This window comes from Dermacentor silvarum, chromosome 5 (assembly GCF_013339745.2).
Source record: "Dermacentor silvarum isolate Dsil-2018 chromosome 5, BIME_Dsil_1.4, whole genome shotgun sequence".
NCBI lineage: Eukaryota > Metazoa > Arthropoda > Arachnida > Ixodida > Ixodidae > Dermacentor > Dermacentor silvarum.
This window is the reverse complement of record NC_051158.1, coordinates 26,150,248-26,173,917: the sequence shown is the minus strand read 5'-3', so window position 1 is coordinate 26,173,917 and position 23,670 is coordinate 26,150,248. Positions and strand designations below refer to the sequence as shown.

General features: G+C 46.1%; 2 protein-coding genes across 2 annotated transcripts; both read left to right on the top strand.

The window, feature by feature from the left end:
• The first annotated feature begins 61 nt into the window (after window positions 1-61).
• On the top strand, window positions 62-3,456 carry LOC125945659 (uncharacterized). Its single transcript, XM_049667868.1, has 2 exons — window positions 62-1,162; window positions 3,442-3,456. The coding sequence occupies exons 1-2, from the start codon at window positions 62-64 to the stop codon at window positions 3,454-3,456; spliced, it is 1,116 nt and encodes a 371-aa protein (XP_049523825.1).
• Window positions 3,457-3,478: 22 nt separating this feature from the next.
• LOC125945658 (uncharacterized) lies at window positions 3,479-21,119 on the top strand. The gene is made up of 2 exons (XM_049667867.1): window positions 3,479-4,446; window positions 21,031-21,119. The coding sequence occupies exons 1-2, from the start codon at window positions 3,588-3,590 to the stop codon at window positions 21,117-21,119; spliced, it is 948 nt and encodes a 315-aa protein (XP_049523824.1). The 5' UTR covers window positions 3,479-3,587.
• Window positions 21,120-23,670: the final 2,551 nt, after the last annotated feature.

Genomic DNA, 23,670 nt, shown 5'->3' with positions numbered 1-23,670 from the left:
AACCTCGCTCCCCACTCTGACGAATAAAGTTGTCTCCTCCTCTCACTCTCTCTCCTCCAGGATGGCGTTCCGAGAACCCCCGCCCAAGGCGCACTGCTTCACCTTCAACGCGCCAACGGGCAGCAGCGCCGATGAAATCATCGACGCCATCGAAGAAACCGTAGGGCCAGGAGGCCTTGAGACCCTCCAACACCAGGGAGGAGTAAAGTTCATCGCAGCTGTCGCGTCCGCAGCAGCCGCCGTAAAACTATCGTCCCGGGGCTCCTTCGTTCTGAACGGCGCCTCGGTCCCAGTCGCTCAAGTCGGACCACGAGTCCTCTACATTTCCGCCTTCGGAGTTCCCCCGTACGTGGGAGACGCCACACTCGCAGCCGCCCTGTCTACGTATGGAAAAGTTCTCGCAATACAAGAATCGCAGTTCAAAGGAAGACCGACAGTCGGTACCGGCGTAAGGGTCATTCGAATGGAAATGGCGAAGCCCGTACCAAACTTCCTGTCCGTTCAAGGCCACCGCATCATGTTTGACTACCGAGGAATTCGCAAGGTGTGCTCAAGGTGTGGAGCAGAGGGCCACCTTGGGAAGACATGTGAAACGCCACGTTGCGAACGCTGCGAAGTCTACGGTCACGAGACTGCCAAGTGCACGTCCCCGTGTCGCCGCTGTTCCGGGAACCACGTCACAGCGGATTGTTTCCTGCCCAGGTCCTACGCTGCTGCAGCCGCAAGCGCCAACATCCCCGCCAGTATCGAAGACAACGACGGCCAGCCAGATCAAGACGAAGTACAAACGCCGCTAGAAGGGCCACGCCACAGTGAACTCTCCGAAACCGCGTCTCGCTCTGAATCTTCAGACAGCTCGGAAGACGAAGATTTCCCACCGCTACCCTCTACTGAAAGGAGCACCACCGAAGTCAGCGCATCAGAGACAGACTCCAGCAAGACGACCTCTCCTTCGGAGCACGAAACAGACGCAGCAGATTCCGCAACGTGCGAAAGCGTTGCCGTCAACGAGCCCACCGACGAGCCGCGTCCTTCGGTTGACCGAAGACTCCACCCCCAGCCCGAACAGACGCCGTCACCTGGCACCGGACGTGAAACCGGACTCGCTCAAGCCAGGGGATACCAAGTGCCTCGAACAACGGACGCATCGTTGATGAACCCAGTAAGTCAAGTAACCGACCTGCTTCTTAAGACAGAAGCAATGGACACTGATAAACCAGATATAAAGCGAACACGCGAAGCAGAAACGGACTCGAGCGGTTCGCAGAAAAATGGTAGATCTAAGATTCCAAAAAAGCTGCGCGCATCGGGTTCCGCCGTGGGCGGAACCCTTTAACTAGGCCTGTAACATGGCGACGTTTTTCGCCTGCATCATGGCGGCGGTGCATTTCCTCTCTCTGAATGTTCAAGGGTTTCGGTCCGTCGACAAACAGAGAGAGGTGTTGCACTTCGCCCGAGCGCGGGGCGTCGACGTGCTTTTCTTGCAAGAATGTAATTTCCGGACACGCCTCGACGTGTCAAACTTTACTGCCCGGTTTTCTGTTGATGCTTTCTTTTCTCTAACAAATGCTGTTTCTTGTGGTGTAGGAGTGGTGTTCTTAAATCCCCATTTTAGAAAGGGAGCCCATTGCACGTACGGTATCGACGGTCGCACGTTAGCAGTTGACTTTTGGCTGTACACGAGACGCGTTAGAGCACTGGCGATATATGCACCCGCACGCCGATCCAATTCCTCAGAATTTTTCGATTCATTAGACACGTTCATGTTCGAGCCTTACCCGACGTTTATCGTCGGTGATTTCAATTGTTGCTTAAATGAGGACCGCGACACTCGCGGACCCGGGCGGTCCCGTCACTATCGCGGAACGCGTGCGTTGCGTCGGCTTGCTCAGCAATTTCGTCTTTCCGATGCGTGGGTGCAGTTGCATGACGACGTATTCGGGCCAACTTGGGAAAGAGGCAGGTCAGCAAGCAGGCTAGACAAATTCCTTTTTCCGCCTGAATTAAGCTGCTACCTAGACAATTGTGAAGTTTTAGCCTTTCCAGCGGGAACACCCCGCATCTCAGATCATTATCCATTGTCGGTACATCTGGATCTCGGTGAGACCATGCCGAAAAGTGATTTATGGCGACTAGACGCCAGCCTGCTCACAGATCCCGAGAGCATCGCATCGATAGGCGCTTCATTAGCAGACCTGGTCGAGCGTAGCGCAGAGCACCGCACTTGGGACGATTTCAAGACCGCGTGGCGTCCGATACTCACCCGAGCAGGACGTGACCGAAAAATTCGGATCACCCACGAACTAAATGAAATTCTTAGACGTATGCGAATTGTCCGCAATGCAGACAGCCTGACGTTTGCGATGCAAGACTACCTTGACTTGTTGAAGGCTAGGTACGAAACCTTGCTCCGTCAGTCGTCCAGAGCTGCCAGTATTGCTACCACCCAGGGTAAACCTTTATCGGATCCAGCCGTGCTCCGGTACATACGGGCAGGATCGGCGGAGGACAAAGGGCCTACTAGAATTCCATATGTCACGCTCCCAGATGGTGCTCTTAGCGACCGTTCGTCCGACATATGTACTGTCTTTACCAAGCACGTAGCCGAGGTGCTCACAGCCAAAGAAGGCAGCTGGGACAGGGATGATTACAGCGATAGACTTAGGGAATTCTGTCGCGACCTGCCCCAGGTATCAGAGGACATCTTACAGCGTTTATGCGAGCCAGCGACACCTGAAGAGCTACGTGCAGTGGTAAAAGATATGAATGCTTCTTCTGCGCCCGCTCCAGATGGCATTCCAATCCAGTTTTACGTGCGATTTTTCGACACCGTGAAAGAATCGCTTTTGTCAATGGTCAACACCTTCATAGTAGATGGCATTCGGCCCGACTCTTTCCGGGACAGCCAGATAGTCCTCCTGCCCAAGCCAGGCGGCCAGGCCTCAGACCCACGCTCATGGCGGCCGATTACGTTACTAAATGCAGATTACAAGATTGTCTCGTCAATGCTTGCGAAAAGAATGAGCAGCGTTCTTTCCGACATTATCAGCCAGACGCAGATGTGTAGCGTTCCAGGTCGATCAATCTTTTCGTCTTTAGCATTGACGAGGGACCTTTTTACGTTCGCTTCTAGGACACACATCCCAGGCTATTTTGTATCGCTTGACCAAGCGAAAGCTTTCGATCGCGTCGAATACCGATACTTTCTTGGTGTACTAGAAGCTTTCGGCTTTCCCGTCGAATTCGTAGATAAGATCAGCCTCCTGTATTCGGGTTTATCTGCGAAACTGCTCGTAAACGGCCGTCTAAGCAATGCTTTCCCCGTGACACGAGGCCTTAGGCAAGGATGTTCAATGAGCCCTCACCTCTTTGTTCTTTGTCTCGATCATTTGCTGCGCCGCATATCACTCTGTCCGTCCATACGCGGCTTTCCACTGCCAGGCCAAGGAGAAGTAAAGGTGTCCGCATATGCAGACGACGTGTCACTCTACTTGAGAAACGAAGAGAGCTACTACGCCTTCTTACGTTTATTCCAAGAATACGCTGAATTATCCGGAGCCCTTTTGAACAAAGACAAAAGCAAGGCGATGGCCTTCGGGAACTTTGCATCCGCCCTCGACGGAGAAGTCGAGTGGGTAGCTGGCGTCAAAGTCCTGGGAGTTGTGTTCCACACGTCCGGGGAAGTAGCGCAGGAGACGTGGACAGACCTGCGTAAGAAAGCAGAAGTGAAGGTGTCAGTGGCATCAAAGTTTTCGCTGACGTTAGCCGAGCGCAGCTACATAGTGAAATCTAGTGTTTGCGCGGCTTTTTACTACGTAGCACGCATAGCGCGTCCGCCACGCAGGGCATCGCAGAGGCTAGCCACACTCTGTGGTTCTTTCTTGTGGGACAACAAGACTGAACTAGTGGCACGTCCGCTCCTTCGGCTTCCAACGGAACTAGGAGGTTTTAGTCTCCCTTGTATCAGAACAATGAGTTCTGTCCTCGCATTGCGAGGTTTCTACGACCTCGTAAACGACCCGGAATACCCAGGCAGGAAACTGGTTGAGTACTTTCTAGGTACCTCCAGAAAACTTTTCTTACCCGGAAAAAGGACAGGTCCTACGGCGGAACAGCCACCGCCATTCTATAAATATGTATGTAGTACCCTTCAGTCTCTTCGAACAGCCTTGCCTGATGTCGAGCTAGTTAGCACCCCGGCAACGGAGGTATGCGAATGGTTAGCGGTTAAGCACTTGTCGCAGGAAGAACTGCAGAGGTGCAGGAGCGTCCGCTGGCGCAGCCTGACTTCGTCGGCCGTACCCGCCGAGGTTCGCGACTTCGGATGGAGACGAGGTTGGCGCGTCTTGCCAACGCGGAACCGCACGGCAGCCTGGGGAATAAGTCGCACTGACCGCTGCCCTCAGTGCAGACAAGAAGAAACGTTGCAGCATGCCTTATTCGAGTGTACAGTATCAAAAACATTTTGCTTCCTACTGTGGCGGATGTTCCATGTACGAATACAGGCAAGAAAGCAACCGCGAACACCATTCCATGTTGTTCTGTGGTGTATAGGAGCATTTGTTTTGTGGCGCCAACGAGGATCAGCGGCAATGCAGGGGCGGCCAAACAGAGCAATGTATCCGCTACTACGCCGTTTGCGTAAGCTCATGTACGAACAAGCGTGCGCAGACTGGATCACTCTGAACGAAGACCAGTTTCTGCGCAAATGGTCGACAAGATTCATAAAGTCCCGTAATGGGCACATCACAGCGCAGTTGTTACCATACTAGCCCATTAATGACTGGCAGGTCAGTACACCTGCCAGATTCATATGCCACCTTAGTGTGTTCTTTTATTTTCATAATGTGCCATTTTGATTGTATGTGCGAGTGCCGCTAGTGTTTGTTTTCCTGTACATGAATCCAAACTAGTGCACATGTATTTCATGAATGTCTGTTTGAAATAAACTTCTCTTTATCTGTTATCTTGTGGTGCATTTGTGTTATGGCGCTAGCGAGGATCGGCGGCATTTCAGGGGCGGCATTACATTCCTTGCCTCACCCCTTTCTTGATAGGTATCTTTCTGCTTTTCTTGTGCAGAACCAAGGTAGCTGTGGAATCCTTGTAGATATTTGCTAAGATATTCACGTATGCCTCATGTACCCCTTGATTACGCAATGCCTCTATTACTGCTGTTATCTCTACTGAATAAAATGCCTTTTCATAATCTATGAAAGCCATATAGAGAGGTTGATTGTGCTCCGCAGATTTCTCGATTACCTGATTGATGACATGAATATGATCCATTGTAGAATATCCCTTCCTGAAGCCAGCCTGTTCTCTTGGTTGGCTGAAGTCAAGTGTTGCCCTGATTCTATTGGAAATTCTCTTGGTGAATATTTTATACAATACTGAAAGCAAGCTAATGGGTCTGTAATTCTTCAATTCTTTAACGTCTCCCTTCTTATGGATAAGTATAATGTTGGCGTTCTTCCAGTTCTCTGGTACACTTGAAGTTGCGAGGCATTTCGTATAAAGGGCCGCAAGCTTTTCAAGCATAATATCTCCTCCATCTTTGATTAAATCTACTGTTATTCCATCTTCTCTTGTACTTAATAGCGCATAAAAAGGGGACGAGGCACAGATGGACGACGCGGACACAGCGCTAACTTCCAACAATCGTTTATTCTACGAAGCACTTCACATATATATAGTTAACAGATAGCAGCGCACGCAAGCGCATAAGTACTGGTTTTTTAACACATGATGGTAACGTGGCATGTGTAATGGAAAAGATGAGATCGAAGATGAAAAAGGTGAAAAAACGATTAAAAAAGATTTTAAACAATTTTTCTTGTAGCGACAGATTAGGATGCTATCTTCATCACGCCACCCTCTGTACCTTGTTTAAAAAATCTAATTCTTTTATCGAAAGATCAATTGAAGGCGCGCTAACACAAGCTTCCCCCAAATTAGCGATCTTCGCCGCTTCAATTCACATATCTTTTCCATCTTTTCCATTACACATGCCACGTTACCATCATGTGTTAAAAAACCAGTACTTATGCGCTTGCGTGCGCTGCTATCTGTTAACTATATATATGTGAAGTGCTTCGTAGAATAAACGATTGTTGGAAGTTAGCGCTGTGTCCGCGTCGTCCATCTGTGCCTCGTCCCCCTTTTATGCGCTATTAAGTACAAGACATGGAATACCAACTCGCCCAATCTTACGCTCTTCCATCTTCTCCAGCAGCTTTTCCCCTGGTCATGTCTTTCAAAGCCCTTCTAACTTCATCGCTAGTTATAGAAGGAGCCTCTGTATCCGGTTCATCACTATTTCGAATGAAAGTAGCTTGGTTGTTTTGGGCACTGTACAGGTCAGTATAGAATTCTTCCGCTGCTTTTACTATGTCATCGAAATTGCTGATGATATTACCATGCTTATCTTTCAGTGCATACATCTTGCCTTGTCCTATGCCAAGCTTTCTTCTTACTGATTTAATGCTGCGTCCATATTTTACGGCTTCCTCAATCTTTCCCACGTTATGATTTCGAATATCCCTTACTTTTTTCTTGTTGATTAGTTTTGACAGTTCAGCTAATTCTATCTGATCTCTTTAGTTGGACATTTTCATCTTCTGTCGTTTCTTTATTGGGTCATTTGTTTCTTGGGAGAGCTTACCTAGTGGTGGCCTTGGTGCCTTACCTCCCACCTCAATTGCTGCTTCTGAGACCAACCTAGTTACGGTTTCATTCATTACCTCTATGTTATCTTCTTCCTGTTCTAAAGCTGCTTATTTGTTTGCGAGCACCAGCCTGAATTGGTCTGCTTTTACCCTTACTGCCTCTAGGTTGGCCTGTTTCCTCTTGATTAATTTCACTCTTTCTCTCTTCAAATTGAAAGAAATCCTAGACCTCATTAACCTATGGTCACTGCACTTAACCTTACTTAACACTTCTACATCCTGCACTATGCTTGGATCGGCAGAGAGTATGAAATCTATTTCATTCCTTCGCGTTAACGTCGACGCTCATCATGAGAGTGGTTATTCTGCCGGAATTTCTTAATGAGTGTCAAGCGGAAAATCGACTCCAGTGCACCTCAACTTAAACTCTACATGTACAAACATTTCCGCTGAATATTGATATTTCCTAGAACGCTTTCTGAACTGGAATTTTTGTAGGACACCAATCCTCATCGCTGAATGAATCGCAGTATAATCGAGAACTATTCATCTCGGACCACTGAATATATATATATATATATATATATATATATATATATATATATATATACTACAATCGTACGAATGATGACTTCGCAACGTGTCAACCTCGAGTCACAGAATGTCGATGCGACGCTTGCAAACTTGTATGTAGTATAACCCTACTCAAACTCTGCCGTGCTCATTAAAACTCGCTCTTTCTTGCTTTGCCCATTTATTCTACAGCTTCCGGGAGTACGTAAGACCAAAAATACGCCCCCTGCCCCTCGCCTCCCCCCCCCCCCCCCCCGCGAAAGAAAATCTCCAAGTAAAACGCTTCGCTGCCAATGTCAGCGGCACGGCTCTAAGTAGCACGCGAACTGCGCCGCGCCTGTGTTCTTGAGCACTCGTCGCGTCACGAGCTTCCCAGAAAAAAAAAAAAAAAAAATGTGCTAGGCCTTTTTCTTCCTGGTTTTGCGCGCGCCTCGCGGCCTTTATGAATGAGCGTCGTATAGAGAGCGGAAGTCCGGGAACGCCGCCGAACAAGCGTGTTCAGTCTTTCCGCTTCATCGCGTGTAATATACGCGGCCGAGAATCGTAGAAAAAAAAGATGCAAACGAGCTTTCGCTATACCACTGTTCTTATTTTACTTCTTTGCCTTCTTTCGTCCTCCGCAGAGTCCATTTCCGGACAGGAGCGGTGATTTCCCGAAGCACATTCGTCTAGCTCTTTCTTGCTTTTTTGTCTCCTTTCGTCCGCTTTCGACGGAAAACGTCGTCTGTTTTTATTCGCTCGTTTTCCATTCATCTATAGCTGTGTTCCAGTAATTCGTCTGCTCCTTCGCAAGCCGTCGTCTGCTTCCTCACAATCCGACGTCTGCTTCCTCACAATATGTCGTCTGCTCCCTCACAATCCGTCGTCTGCTCGCGAGCCGCCGAGAAACAGGGACTGAGCTCATCAGCACTTCTGCAAACTGCAAGGCACTGAGAAACCTTTCGTAGCTGGAAGTACTATGCATTTTCAGACGCTGTTCATTGTCATCATTGTTCATTTTGCATGTTTCAAGGTTGAGACGTGTTATGAAAACAACCAGGTTTTTGCTAATTGGTTGCTTGAACGGCGTTGTCGAGCCGTAACGTATTCGACTAGTTTCTCGCTCATGTAACTTAGTTTTGCGCATGCGTACAATGTCCTCTTAGGCGGGCTTCTGTAAGTGTAGTTTCACAGCTCATGATATGCGATTATCTTTGTGGTTAGGCTTATTTTTGTCTGCTAACTTGGTCCGTATGTAAACTCGGAAAAACAAATTCTAGATAAAAGTCAAATATATTCACTAATCTACCAAGAATTTCCCAATTGTCGCCATCTGGGAAAGCTGGACTGCCATCGCATAAGTTTTGGTATTACAATGCACTCTATTAGCTCTGTAATACCGAGGGCTCAATGCTTGATTTACTGGTAAATTTTCGAACAGTCGCGCAGGACTTCCTGGTTTGATATGTGTTTCTTATTTTCGTCCCAATGGTTAACTGTGCACTAAGGTATTTCCCATACAGATGACGTATCTTTTATGATTGATTGCGCTTCTCTAAGTGTGTAATGCACACCGGTATTATTTTTTTTCAGCCGGTAGCATTATAATTTGTTTTTCTATATGACTTCATCCGTTTATGTATCTTATGTAATTGTACCACGAAATTGAAGAGTGTATTCTGACTTTCTATCCACCAATTGAACTTATTGTGAATAAATACTTCCCTATGTTTTAAGTACCACATGTTCGTACTATACTAGAGACGTTAACACCTGAAAGCGAATTGCGTTTCGTATTGTTTCGTCTTCGGCTTAATTACTTATTCTATTTTGTTACACTTTCACTTGCAACCAAGTGTGTGCTGGCGCGTGGTCTGCTTTTTGCTGATGATGCTATCTTTCGCGCGCAGTTTCATTTTTTTACCATAGATTAAAGAGACAACAAAAAGTATGCTGCTTTCAGCCTCTTCATGTATGCAGTAACCCTAGCCTGATTTACCCTAACCCTTCAATTAAAATAATTATTCACTATTTCATAGCTTAGCTGTCTCGCACTGCATCTAAGTACGAATATTTCATATTCATTCTCAACATGCACAATACTTCTCAGAAATTCACAGGCCAAAGGGCTTTAATTAAGTTCTTCTGTGTGCTATTAGTTAGATAACGGAGTTTCTAACTGCGCGTGCGAAATCTATGGCAGGCGCTAACCGTAACAACAAAACGCAACGCCTTGCCCAAATATTCTCTTATAAAAATCTGAAAAATCGGTGGTGGTAGTACGGGCTATGTTCCGAGTTCCCGTTTCCTAAGAAGTAGCAAATCAAGCAATACATATCTTCCTGCGCCTCGCTGTTTTCTTTCTTTTCTTTGTTTTCTTCGTTCCAGTATAAGATACGTGACATACATTTCACGTATATATGACGCAGCATCGTCTGAACTACGTGTTCCACATCTAAACTATGCGCGACCAACGTGCCGATCATCTCTCATTTCCTGTTTACAACGCCTGACACGCATTTCTTTAGCGCTTACAGGAAGAGGCAGCTGCTAAGGCAACCTGCTTCCTGGAGGTGCCAAATACAAAATCCAACGCGTTTCGACGCCTGCGTGTTTCTATAGACCAGTGCACGCCGCACCTTCGACGTCGTCTGCTTCCGAGATGCGCCATAAGACAAAAATGCGTCGTCTGTCACTCAGGTCTTCTGCTGCCGTCGTCTGCTGCTGCCGTCGTCTGCTGCTGCCGTCGTCTGCTGCACCGCCGGTATGCATAAAGCCCTCCTGGGAAAACAAAAGCATACCGCGAACGACCGTTCCTTTTTCTCGCCAGCATATAACGCTAAGCTTTCGCCTGCTCCATCAGCGTTTTCGCGTTATGCGCTGAGGGAGATATACGTTCTAAGAATAAGTAAGAGCTCGGCCCATAGCGTCAAGCGCAGCTTCCTTTTTCACCGAAGGGGGACGCTTATGTTGTAGAAGCCGCCGCATCCGGTTAGTCTGCTTATACCGAGTTCGTCGTAAATCGTCTGCCGCGGAGAGCGCTAAAATATGGGCGAGAAATACCGATGAAGCTTTCTAGGGTTTTAGCGAAAGAAGGGATTATTAGAAAGTATAAGACGTCTGAAACGTCCGCGTGAGACATTTCGAAGTGCGTTGTGCCAGCAGCTGTTCTAAGAGCCCGAGAACGTGACGTGTCGAGTAGGATGTTATCCGCCACAGATGTATTCAGCCTTTATACCACAGATTATGTTTTCAAAAAGCTTGTTCTGTACTTAGGTCTCCTTCTTTATTGCATTTCCCACCCACCGGAATGAGAGCACCACTAATGTGATTTGCGCCCGCGACCTCAAATTTGTCAAGAGAACACCGCAGCCAATGAGCTACAGTGGCTGAAGAAGTCGATGGTGCACATTACGTGCATTTCAGTTTGAGGAACCCCCTTTTTGCGGATAAACGATTTACTAGACCAGACAGAAACGCTGACGAAATTGATGACGTCATGAGAAGCTGGTGCAGCAACTTCAAGGGGGTTTCACCTTGACGATGTAACACCTGACAAACATTGATGATATCGCACTGCACCTTGATGACGTCAAAGTGAGGCCATGCAAGCAAAAAAAAAAGGGGGGGGGGGGGGGGGGGGGGTGACGCAGTGCGAAAGACGGGTGCAGGCGCCACCTCGAAGGTTCTGTAGAACCTAGCTGCCGAAGACGTCACATATATAGACATTGTGTGCTCGGGACTCACCTAGTTAATTGTTTATTGACCAACGAGAGATTTTATTGCAGTCTGACGGCACCACAATTTAACCATTGAAGTTCCGGGAATGCTTTCTGGCACTGGAAACTAAAGCCAGGAACAGCCCAAGCACTAATGTCAATGACGTCACGCTGACGCATTTCGGCGCCGTGGTTTGCACGCAAAATTCCAAAAGTGACGTTATGCTTTTACGTCATCTAACCTGCGTCAACTTTTATCTTCTCAAATAAAGGTAAAAAAAAAACTCTGCGCTTTTACGTGCGAATACCACGATATGATAACTAGAAAAGGTAGTGTCCTCGAAGAATGCAGTACCATTCTAAATAGAAGACATTTTGTTCTTTCAAAGGAGGTAGTGAGGATGTATGTGGGTTCCCAGCTTTCCCATTTTATTTTCTTTTTTTCTTAGTTTTTTTTCGGTTTTGGGGCCGTGATGCATTTTGGAACTCTTCATTTCAATTGAAACGAGACTTGTACACGCTACAGAAAGAAAAGTAAGCGATTAAAATTGCAATTCATTGAAAAATATAATTGATTACAGTGACCAAATACTCATCACACGAAAATAACTGAGGTAATTACTCAAAAGTAATCGATTACTTCTACGTTACTTTCCTTCCAACTTTCATTAACGTTGCACAAGTACAGTAGATAGAACGAATGGACCTGACTCTTTCAGTGCGTCCTCCAGCTGGAGCACTTCAGGTATTCGTTCATCTTCCACAAAAATTACTTTTCGAAAGTTTCGTCCGTCATCTTCTTTCATTTTTTATCGTAAAGACGTCAGCAGCGACTTTAAGAAAGCCGCTAGGTGTGCGCGCTGGATGGAATGGTGGTGCTGTTATAACGTACGAACACTTTGAGCACGAGATTAAGGTTATACTATGTGCCGCTATGTTCGCGTCTTCGTACTCTACGAAAGCAACGCTTCATTGTTGTTTGGGTTTGGAGAAGGCGCTCCCGATAGGGCCACCGAAGAGCGGGGAAAAAATTGACAGTCACTTAAGTATCCTTACGTGATTTGAATGCGAAAGCATTTTGACTTCTCTAATTAATTTGTTACGTCCATGATACGTGACGTCATACATTGTCACGGTTCCTTCACAACTCTACCTACCTTAATCCACCTTGGTCTAATTTGTGCCAACGTTAATCTACCTTAATTCACCTTAATCCACCTTGGCCTAATTTGTACCAACCTTAATCCACCTTAATATCCACCTTGCTCTAAATGTGTACCAACCTTAATCCACATTAATCCAATTTAATTCTCCTTCATTCACTTTACTTCACCTTAATTCGCTTTACTCCACCTTAAGTCACACTTGTTCAAACTTTAATTCTGTATTACTAGTGACGTCACTGATGATGATGGTGTTTGGTACCACTCGTTGCCTACAACGCCGGCTTTTCTGCCTCATGAGACATACAGGGTGTCCCAACTATCTTGCACCAAGATTAAAAATGTGCAAATGTCACGTAGCTGGACGGAACCAAGGTAATGTTGTTTGCCGTCGCTTCGAGATACTCAGATTGCTTTGTTTTTGCATACCACCTACTTAGATAATTAGTCGTAATTAAATAATCAACTTCTCAATTATTATGGTTAGATGAAAAGTGCCAATGAGAAAATTGCAAAGCACCATGAAAAACTCCCGATACAGCTTTCTGTTGCTCAGTACGTGCTACATAAGAGTTTTTCCGAGCGTGAAAGAAGCCCGCGAATACACGCAAAGTGCCTCGAGCGGCCATTCGCGTGGCAATATTGCATGTATTCGCGGGCTTTTGCCTAGAAATGTGTTCTCTAGGCAGCCACTCAAATGGTTTTGATCAGATTATTTGCATTTAAACGAAACAAGTGAAAGTAGTGGCCGGAAGAAGCATATTTTTTATTTAGAGTGGCTTTTTTTTTTTTTGAAAAAAGATCATGAAAATTGCGAAATAAGGAAAATCAAGTTTACAACATCAACACACTGGTAAACATTGCAGCAGCTTCATGTAAACTGCAAATTCATATACCAAACTTGGCCGCTTGGCGTGCTGAAACATATTCAGTTTACAGACCTGCGATAACAAGAACTTTTGGTCGGCCTGGTTGGTGCCTACTTGACATCTTTTTTTACCCTCCTTTTGTGTCGTGTCTCGTGTGTGCGCCTTACAAAAAATGTGTCAAGAACTACAATATTTGTTCATGGTGCCCAAGTGTTACGGAATAGTAAACGTCGTGCTTCAATATTTTGTTTAACTTACCAATTTCTGATAACTTTATGAAACATTTCTGGCAGTAACTCAATATTCCCTTTCTTCGAGTCACTGGAATTAACCTATCTCTCGCACGTGCAATAATTTTCATCCGATTGGTTGTCTCGTAAAAACATTTGTGTGTTTTACATGTCTTCTAAACCCGCCGTGGTTGCTTAGTGGCTATGGTGTTGGGCTGCTGAGCACGAGGTCGTGGGATCGAATCCCGGCCACGGCGGCCGCATTTCGATGGGGGCGAAATGCGAAAACACCCGTGTACTTAGATTTAGGTGCACGTTAAAGAACCCCAGGTGGTCCAAATTTTGCGGAGTCCCCGACTACGGCGTGCCTCATAATCAGATGGTGGTTTTGGCACGTAAAACCTAATAATTTAATTTTAATTACATGTATTCTAAATGGGGGCAATTGGAGTTGGCCCAGACCTGAAGCTTTCTCTTAAGACCTCTTTTAATTTTATACTAATGTCGTTTCGGAACATAAAGCCTCGTGATACCGACATTATTGCGACGTCATAAAGCAGAGAAAAACTAGCTGACGTAGGTTATAGGCATGGTGACTTTGCTCATAACGACATAACTGGCAGAGACGCATGGCTGACGCATGATAGCTCCGATGCATGATAGCTGGGACACCCTGTGTAAATCGCGTTCCCAATTAACCAGACTCAGCCTAAGGAAGCTTGAGAACATTTTCTTGTCTAAATGGTTTCCCGATATTAGAAACTGTATCGCAATTTGTGACGTCACATTGACGTAGCACCACTGCGGGTTTGGACAACGCCTCCTAGATGGCAGGTCTGTGCCCTCTGCCTTATGACCTCTTGCTATACTTGGACCGAAATTTCCATTGCCAAGGCCGGCGTGACGAAAGCGCTGACGTCAAGATCACCGCGGCTTACTCGGGAGCGTCCCCGTTAGATTCTACGGCTGCATGACGTCATGGATCGAAGTGCGCCGGCCTTGTGCTATGGTTTGGGTGGGAACTTACAAGAAGACAAGGCTGGCGTTCTCTTTCTCCCCTGGTATTGAATTTTCTTTTTTTTTTTTCCCAAGGCCGATGGAAAGTTTTGAAAGAACGCGTCACCACTCTAAACTGTTTTAGCGCATCTCTTTAGGTTTACTTTAGTGTTATTATTGCGCTAATCACTCGCTAAAAATGAGCGTTCTAGTGCATGACATAACACCACCGCGACTGCTTCTCGTGTAAGGGTTAGGGCTCAAAGGAGCCCCCTTATCGCGCAGCTTCCCGGAAGACCGTCAAGGAACTGTCATCATGCGGCGCCAAGCGTCAAGACGAATCGGCTCCTGTAGTTAAATCTGGACACTTTACAACTCTCTTTTCTTACTGGGCGGCTTCAAAATGCTGGCGCATTCATAAGGCCACCCGCGGCGTAATTAAAGTAAGCTTACCGCACAACGAAGTGCTGCTAATTTCCCGACGCTTTTTTTTTTTCTTCTTGATGGGACGTTCTTCGTTATCTTGTTGTTCTGGCTGTTCATTTTGTTGTTCTTCTTGCAAGTCGGGGTGTCCTTCGCGATGTTGCGATGGATGGAACAGGGCGTGACGTCACTCCGGGGATTTCGCTGCTCCGTGAAGCGTCAGAGCGTGCGAGGAGACGTTGCGCAATCGTCTCTAGAAATGTGGAGTCGGTAAAATTAACGGGATTCCGCATGGCGACAACTATATATTGCGGGCCAGAGCTCTGGTGTCACTGCAAGTGAACGCCGGTGCTTAAGCTAGCACTCAAGAGTCGCACGAGTTGTTGAGGATGAAGCTTCAGCTCGGAGCCAACTTCAGACAGAAACAAAAAGGGAATTAGGACAAGAAGGTTAGCTAGTGTAAGTACCGGCTGCTACCCTGTACTGTGGAAAGGGGTAAAGGGAATAAAAGGTGATAGAAGAAACAAAAAAAAATTGAAGAAAGAAAATTCGCGCAATAACGCGACCCTACGCGCTACAACGTTCAAAGCCGGTCGGCACAATTCACAAGCCCTTAAGAACTTCAGCAGAGCCCTTAAGGCCTTGAGTGCCGAAGCCCGTCTAGACCAGTGTCCTAAAACTTTTTCCTCTGTGAGGGGGCGATTGTCCAGTTTTTCAAGTGCAGTCGCGAGCACTTTTCTTTCGGGGACAGTCACCTACTCGTCACAGTCACCTACTCGTCACAGTCACCTAACACTGTCACAGTCACCTAACAGTCACAGTCACCTACTCTGTGACTGTCCCCTTTTCGGGGCAGTCACAAAGTAGGTGCTTGATTGTCTCCTCGCCGCCACAGTTGTCGCAAGCAGGGCTGTCAGCCATTCCAATACGGGAGGAATGGGCGTTCGTGAATGCCACGCCGAGCCACAGGCGGCAAAAAGATGTTGCTTCAGCTCGTGGTAACCCTGGTCCAAGACGGAGTTGCAGACGCGGATCCAATCTGTAGAGACATGCGTTGGTGAATTCACAAGCGGAACGCGTTAATGTAGTCATGTGCCAACCGTTTAGCTAATTGACTATGGAAGATCAGTTCTGGTGAAGTCCGCGATGTGGAGGCAAATTCATGAAATGGAAAAATTGTCATTCTGTATAGGACTGAGCTAGATAGGAAATCTAACGAAATCAAAAACCAGAAAGCTGAAAAAACTTTCCAGTTGAAGAAAAAAAAATCAGGCATTTTCACTTTTATTGAGCCACTTCAGAAATGCACTTCGGTACACTTGAAAGCCCTGAAACGCTAAATTCTAGTGATATTAGAGGGGAAAAAAACTTTTGTAGGACTCCTCACTGTTTCTCTAAAGTGAATGTTTCTTTGCTCGTCCTGTGGTTCGTTCAGTACACACCCGGTGCAGTGAACCGCGGTGATATAGGACAAGAGCCACGACAAGGCGACGCCGTTGGGCTTCGGCCAGAGTCTTGAGCGTCTACCTGCAAAAACCGGAAAAAGAAAACAGTTACCGACCTTCGAGGAAGACGTCTTCGGAGTGCGTCTTCGGACTGCGCACGCCTGGGCAAATCGCACGCGCGGTATTGGGTCTGCAGAGTCAGGTTGGAAGTTTCCTCCTGGATACCCGGTAACTCTGTCTACCAGGTCGGTGTCCGGATACATCCAACGCTCTCCGTCCAGAGATGTCGAAGCATGCCGAATGGATGCTGACTCGGGTTTTATTTTACATGTTTACATGCATTAGGCCAAGAACAGAAAAAAATGATGGTGACAACCAGTTTTCGGTGTCGATCTCGGACGACGACTTCTCCTAGAGATGACTCACCATCTTCGAAATGGCAGTCGATGAACTCGCTGTCAATGTTCGGCAACTCGTCAAAAAGCACGTGACCAAGAAGCATTACCGCCATGCACATACTTCTCGTGGAAACACAGGTTCGTTGGAGAAGAATGGTGCTTAGTGCCGCGTCGACTGATCATCTGTCCCTGCCCACCTCGCAGAAAAGTTCTGGAATGGGTGTTCGAAGGCGGGGCATTTCTCACATGAAGCAGCGGCAGCAAGTGCTCGGCCAACTATAGTCTAGCTGGTGTTGCGTCGGCTGACCGTATCAAACAACGCACTCTGTGCACACACGAAAAGGTCGACGGGTCGGCGATGCCTATGCATACCGAACATAATGAACAAATCCGCACGATTACATATATGCACATCAAAGCCTTGCGCAGACCCTCGCACGCGCTTTGCTAGCCTTGGTAGCCCGCCCTTAACGTTATGCTAACTTCCCTTTGGCCACAGCCACAAACAATCAGCTAAACTGGAACCACCGTCGCCACGTTCAGTGAAATAGCACAGCGTAGTACACTTTTGTCCTGCGTAGTATTCGTACATGTGGTTCCGCTTTTCAGAAAACCCGGTTCCGTTTCCCCTGTGCGGGTTTTAGGGACTGAAAGGACCCGAGGGAGTGCCAACGACAAACACTGGCATATAATTTCTTGCATTATCCGGTTAAACGATATTTGTTTGTCTAATCCCGGTTTTTTTTTTTTTTTTTTTTTTTCAGGGGTATGGCTAAGTATATCGGCAGCCTTTGCAAACCAGACTTGGGTATATTGTCGTTGACGTCATTTTCTTCCATTCCCCAAGTGACACGCATGCATATAATGCTCCAAAACCTACTACGTCATCACCCGATCAGAGACTGAGTGGTCAATGATCACGACGTCGTCTGGTCGGTAGGCGGAAGGTTCGAGGTTAGTGTTGTGGCGGGGTGGCCTCGTAGTCACCCTGATTCGGGCTGTTCGCTGGGTGGAACTGAGGCAGCGTGACCCCGGTTGGTCGCTGACGTATCCTCGTCCAAGGTTTAGGCGAGGGTTCTTCGCGGTCACGTGGTACGACTCGCCCGCGCTGCCGGCTCTTGCTGGCGGGAAAAGACGGCTGCAGACGACGGGGGGACGACCGTCCGCGGGCGAGCTGGCCACAGTCCACTTCGTTTATTTTTTTTAACGCGGTAGCGTTAAGGGCCCCGTGTCGCAGAAAATCCGCCGTTGGTGTCGGCGTAAGCGCCGGTGTCGTTGGCGGAAATAATCATGCCGAACCACATCCTCCCGAACGACCCCGACAGGGCAGGCCCTCCGCGTGGCGCAAGGCGTTAGTGAATAAAAAATTGAATTTCTCGAAGTAAAATTCGTCAGAAAAATCGTAAAGTGCGACTTAACCACAACCTACAGACGTGATAGCGTCGGATTGTAATTTGAATATACGAGAAAAAAAAAGCCTGATAAGCAGCCAGGGAACTTTCGATGCTATCGCGTTCCACTCTTAAAGGCGAAGCTTAAGCGTCCTCCAAATGTTTTCGCACAGGTAGCTGTTAAGAGACAGGGTGTCCCAGCTAACGTTGGCCTAGCTGTCCAGCAAAAAGAAAAAAAAAAGATCAAGGGACACTTAGGTCATCCCTACGTGAATGAATGCGAAAGCATTGCGACCATGCACCAAAGGTCGAAAGTTCAACTCCTACCAAAGGTCGTGGGTTCGAGGGCCCTAATTAACTATATATAATTAATTGTACCTTCATTAACTTCGCCTTAATTAACACCAAAGGTCGTGGGCTTCGAGTGCCGTAGTAAACTTCTTAGTTAACATTCGTCGCCTTAATTCACTCTTCCGTTAAGTGACGTCATCAACTGCCTCGACTGGCTCCTGGCTCACTTGACTTCTCGGACCATCGTGGTCACGCCAACGCCGACTACGCCGGATTTTCCGCCTCGTGAGCCATAGAATGCTTTCGCATTAAACAATTATTTTAAAAACCACGGTCCAAGACACGATTTTATAACCTACGGTGCTCGGTTGTCAGAAAGCTGACGAGTAACACCGTATATATATGTCTTGTAATTGTATCTTGCATCGTTTTTTTTTATTTTTTTTTTTTCGTTGAGCAGCCTGGCTAACTTTAGCTGGGTCACATGGTATACTGCGTCCATTCTGAACATGTAGTGGACAGAACTAGATATCTAGCCCATTATGCAAAGTGGTCTGCGAAAAGTCTAGCGGAAACCTACAGAATATGTAGCAGAGATCACTGTTATCGCCGACAGACTGTTATCGGCTTTATGCACAACGTGGTTCACAAGAAGTCTACGGGCCATTTATATGTCTATAGACTAACAGCGACAGATGTTATGAGGTGTCGCTGCACAGTACACTGCTGCTGGTTGCCAATGCTATTGCTTTTTTTACGGCCGTCGTCGAGAGCAACGCCCGAAAAAATACCCGGACCTTATATAAACCTTATGAATGCAATAAACCTATGACCTGCTATAAACCTATAAACCTGCTATAAACCTATATGTTTATAGATGAGCACAGGGAAATGGAGAAGAATGAGCAGTGGCTGTTTTAAATAGACTACATGATAAGCATGTACTGTCTCATTTGACGCCTGTTCCCGACAACTGCACCAAAAGACACACACTATATGTGCACATATAAACGCATCTGTACACGCAACACAATATCTATACGCATATTTTATAAAGAACGTCTATAATATACCGGGTGTTCAAAATTAGCCTTTACGGAATTTGCAAAAATCGCCTGTGGCAGGTAGCATAATTCTTATCGTTGAGTTGGGTTATTCGAAGAGGCGAACATTGGTAGCACGAGAAATCGAAACACATATTCAACTAATTAACAAAAATTGACTAATTAACTTCTTAGTTCATTACTCTACCACACATATTGCAAGTTACGAATTGTAGCGGTTGAGATTGCAAGACGCATGCACTCGAAATGAATTTTCAGGATGACACCAGTTTTGAGATATTATTTTCCAAAGTTTGGGAAATACATGGGCGTTCCAGTTACTTTTTTGCTTCTATGTATAAACCAGCGTTTTGGTAAAAAAAAAAAATAGTAAGAGGTACAACAGTGAATTCTGACGGCGAGTTTGATGGCGCATATCTCCAAACTGGTGTCATTCTGGAAATTCATTCCTAGTGGATACGCCTGACAAGCTCGCCGGCCACAATTCGTTAATTACAATATGTGTGGTAGAGTAATTAATAAATTTCCGAAGAGTTCATTATTCACCATTATTCGCCGTTCCAATCGCCCAAGAGTTCATTAGTCAATTTTTGTGAATTAGTTGAATATGTGTTTCGATTTCTCATGCTACTAATGTTCGCCTCTTCGAATAACCCAGGTCAACGATAAGAATTATGCTACCTGCCGCAGACGATGTTTAAAAATTACGTAAAGCTTTATTTTGAACACCCGCTACATTACTCTCCCGACGCATCGTAGTGTCAAAAAGCACAAACCGTAGTAATCAATGAGAGACTAGTAAATATAACATTAACTTATAGTCCCTGACTCTGAACTATAACTTTTCTTCCTGAAAGCTTTGTAACTGACGTTCAGAATTGTGATTCGGAATGCGAAGACGAACTCATTTATATTTAAAAATGGTGGTAGATCAGGGAAATAATATTCGAATTGCATGTACACGATTATGGTTATAGTTTTTCGTGTAAACGTTAGTTGTATTCCTTTAATTAACTCTATGGTAGAAATCAACTCGCTGATACACCTGCGTTGATGTAAATCGATTTTGCTTTAAGAGGCAGGAACATTTTCATAGAACGCCTTTTTTTATCACATTCCTATCACATTCCATTAGTAACACAAACGGTGCCTCTATTTATCAAGACGCTGTAGTTTTATGTGCCCGCCATATAATAACATATTGTGCGGGCATCATTTCGCAGAGTGTGTTACACGTATATTTTGCCTTCGTCCGATATTGGCACAGTTTCTGTGAAAGGAATGGTAGACTCTTCAAATGAGTGACGTGTTACGTCACCTATGATTGTTCCAGTATTATACTTGTTACTTTCATTTCTTTCTATAGCTTCTAGTACGTACCCTTATCTCGCTACATATTGTACTTACATTTCACGCTTTCTTCGCTCTAACTGATAACTGGCGATACCTAACAAAATTAATACGTAAGTATATGCATGTCGAAACTTTCCAAACAAAAGCCCGTGGCGTCGGTCGCTCAAGCCGAGAGAACTACAAACGATGCCCCAACGCCAGCCTAACCCAAACCGCCGCCCACAGCCTCTTCTTCATCAACCGCAACGAACACCACCCTCGTTCGCTGAACAACCCCCCCCCCCCCCCCCTCCCAATTTCTCAGTCTGCTTCATTTTTATGATTCCTCCGCGCTCTGGTCTCCCATGGGGGCCACCTGGTCCTAATCTGAGAATTCCCCGAATTATAGTCCCGGGAGAGGCTGGCGTGAATAAAACACGCGGCCCATCGCCCAATCCCCCTCCCCCCGCCCCCCCTTTCTTGTTACAGGCGCCAATATAGCCACTTTGCCTTTGGTTCCCAAGCCTGGCTACGATCCTCACCGTAACTCGAGGTTCCGCGTGAGAGGAATGGCGTGAGAGGAATGGCGGGAGAGGGAAGTGGGGGGGGAGCAGGGTTGTATTTTGTGTTCTGTTCCGCGGAAAAATGAGGACCTCGCTTTGTTCAACAACCCCTTCTCTCTCTCTCTCTCTCTCTCTCTCTCTCTCTCTGTGCGTGTGTTTATTTTCCTCCGTTCCTGCTAATGGCGACGACGCGGTCGGTATTCGAGATCAGTGCATACATTTCACGCTCGGCTGTGTCTCGTTTGCGTGGGAAAAGTGCGTTTGCGTTCGGAGAGGAAGAGAGAAACGGGAGAGGGTGGCGCGACTCTCCCGTGTGGGGGAGGAGGAGGAGGGCGGATAGCGATCGAGTATCGGCGCGATGGATGACTGCGCCAGGCGTCATCGTAATAGTTGCGTGCACAGCTGTCAACGAATAGGGGATGTGCAAATGGTACGCATTGAGGCCGAATCGAATCGAATGGGGCCATAAGCGAATCGAATTGGAATACTTCTAATTGGAATTGGAATTTCATGTATCAATATTACGTATATATGCCAGCTCTTCCAACACGAAATAAAGCTTTTGGCAACTTCAATATACCACCGACAGGAAATATATTATGGCCCGAGAGTAGTGGAATTTATCGGCATAAAAATATGAAACAACTTACCATTTGAGGTAAAAGAAAACAAAAATGTATCACATTGATTAAAAAAATACTGTTTTCAGCAAATGTCAGCGGAACTTGTCTGAATATGTTCATCCCATGTACGCGACCGATAGTACGTACTTGTATATAAATAGGGTTTTTTTATGTTAAATTGTAAACGAGATTTTGTTTCGTAGTAACTGTACTAACCAAGTGTACCTTTCAATCGGTACTGTTTTTCTAAAGGCTGTTTTCCTGATATTTCTTCAGTGCATTAATGTGTCATTAACAAGCTTACTGCCGATTACATATTTGTAAATAGTCCCACTACTAGCCTTTGGCTAAGGTCCCATACAGTGTTTGCACACAATTTGTATTAAGTTTCCAGACATAAACTTGAAAATTAAAACCCCCTACTTTCCACGTAGTTTGAAGATAATTAACAGCCCTTTTAGCCGTGCTATTTTTTTTCATCCTAGTATATAGTCACTACGTCATCAAGTTTCTGTCACTGCGGTGCACATTACGAAGCGTTATTTATTAAAACCACGAATGGAGCATTAGGAATAAACACCCATCTTTATCGCTCGCGTACTCTTCGGAGAGCCTGAATTATCCCGTGGTTTAGCCGGAAATGCGTGGTTCCTTGAGGGGCGTAGCGCGTAACATCTCGTGTTTAACGTCTATACTATGTTGCCCTAAGAATGAAACGGGCATTTTTATTTCATACATTTTTATACTGTTTACATTTCATAGAACAAAGTGGACCATTCAAAATATCGAGAAAAAAGATCTCGTATTTGCGGATATTCGAATCGAATATTGTCTTGATCGTATACGGTCTTCAAATCGAGTAAGACAGCATTCGTTACGTTATTAGATTGCTTCGTATATTCGCACGTCCCGTATACCTACAAAGAGCGCCAGCTTGTTCTACCGACGTCCGCACTTGTGCGTATAACACACTTAGACAATATAACACCCTTATGGGTGAATAAAGGGAGCTTGTTTTGTGCCATGGCTCACACCCTCACCCTGCTGAGGTAGCGTCTAATTGTTTTTTTTTTTTTAAGACAAATGAGTATTTCTCTTCTGGCAAGCAAACACGATGACAGGCAGCTGCGACAGACGACGCGAAATCTGTACGAAAAAAACTTTTACTAGCAGTTGCAGTCCAACTCGTGTCAGGCGCTTCGGAGCGCCCCAGGAGGTCAGTACTGGCAGAAAGTTTTCAACTACGGCTTCTTTCGTCGCCGGTATAGTTGGAGACTGCCATCGTGTAGAGGTGTATTTTTCATGCCCTTAAGTAGTACGGGTATACTGGGACAAACCAGCACCATTCAAGGTGTAAATAGTTTTTAGAGCGAAGGGCGCTCGAGCGCTGCGCTGCAAAACAATGAAAGAGCGCAGCGGTTGCTATAGGTTCAAAGTACCATACCGAATACTATGTGGCCTGCGCGTTCCTGCGGCTTCCGCTGATCGCATGCATTGTCTCTCAAACCAGCTATAGCAACGCACAGGTATCGACTTCCTTGCATCGTTGCGCACCGATTAAGCGCTCTACGCTATAAACTTATTTACACCCTTATTCACTTGTAAGGGCGTAAATTATGAGTTATAGACTGATTTAGACCCTTATTCACGTATAAGGAAGTCAAGTGTGAGTTACAAACTGATATACGCCCTTATTTACGTATGAGAGTGTATATTTGGAGTTTTTGACTGACTTACACCCTTATTGACGTCATCTTCGTCAGCCTATATTTAGGTCCACAGTAGGACGAAGGCCTCTCCCTGCGATCTCCAATTACCCTGTCTTGCGCTAGCTGATTCCAACTTGCGCCTGTAAGTCTTCGTAACTTAATCACCCCATCTAGATTCCTGCCGTCCTCGACTGCACTTCCCTTCTCTTGGTATCCGTTCTGTAACTCTAATGG

Excerpts from the sequence above, each read along its gene's own strand:
- LOC125945659 (XM_049667868.1), top strand. The coding sequence starts at position 62 with ATGGCGTTCCGAGAACCCCCGCCCAAGGCGCACTGCTTCACCTTCAAC.
- LOC125945658 (XM_049667867.1), top strand. The coding sequence starts at position 3,588 with ATGGCCTTCGGGAACTTTGCATCCGCCCTCGACGGAGAAGTCGAGTGG. Across the intron at positions 4,447-21,030 it reads GCAGCATGCCTTATTCGAGT|GCGCCAATATAGCCACTTTG; the intron begins GTACAGTATCAA and ends TTCTTGTTACAG.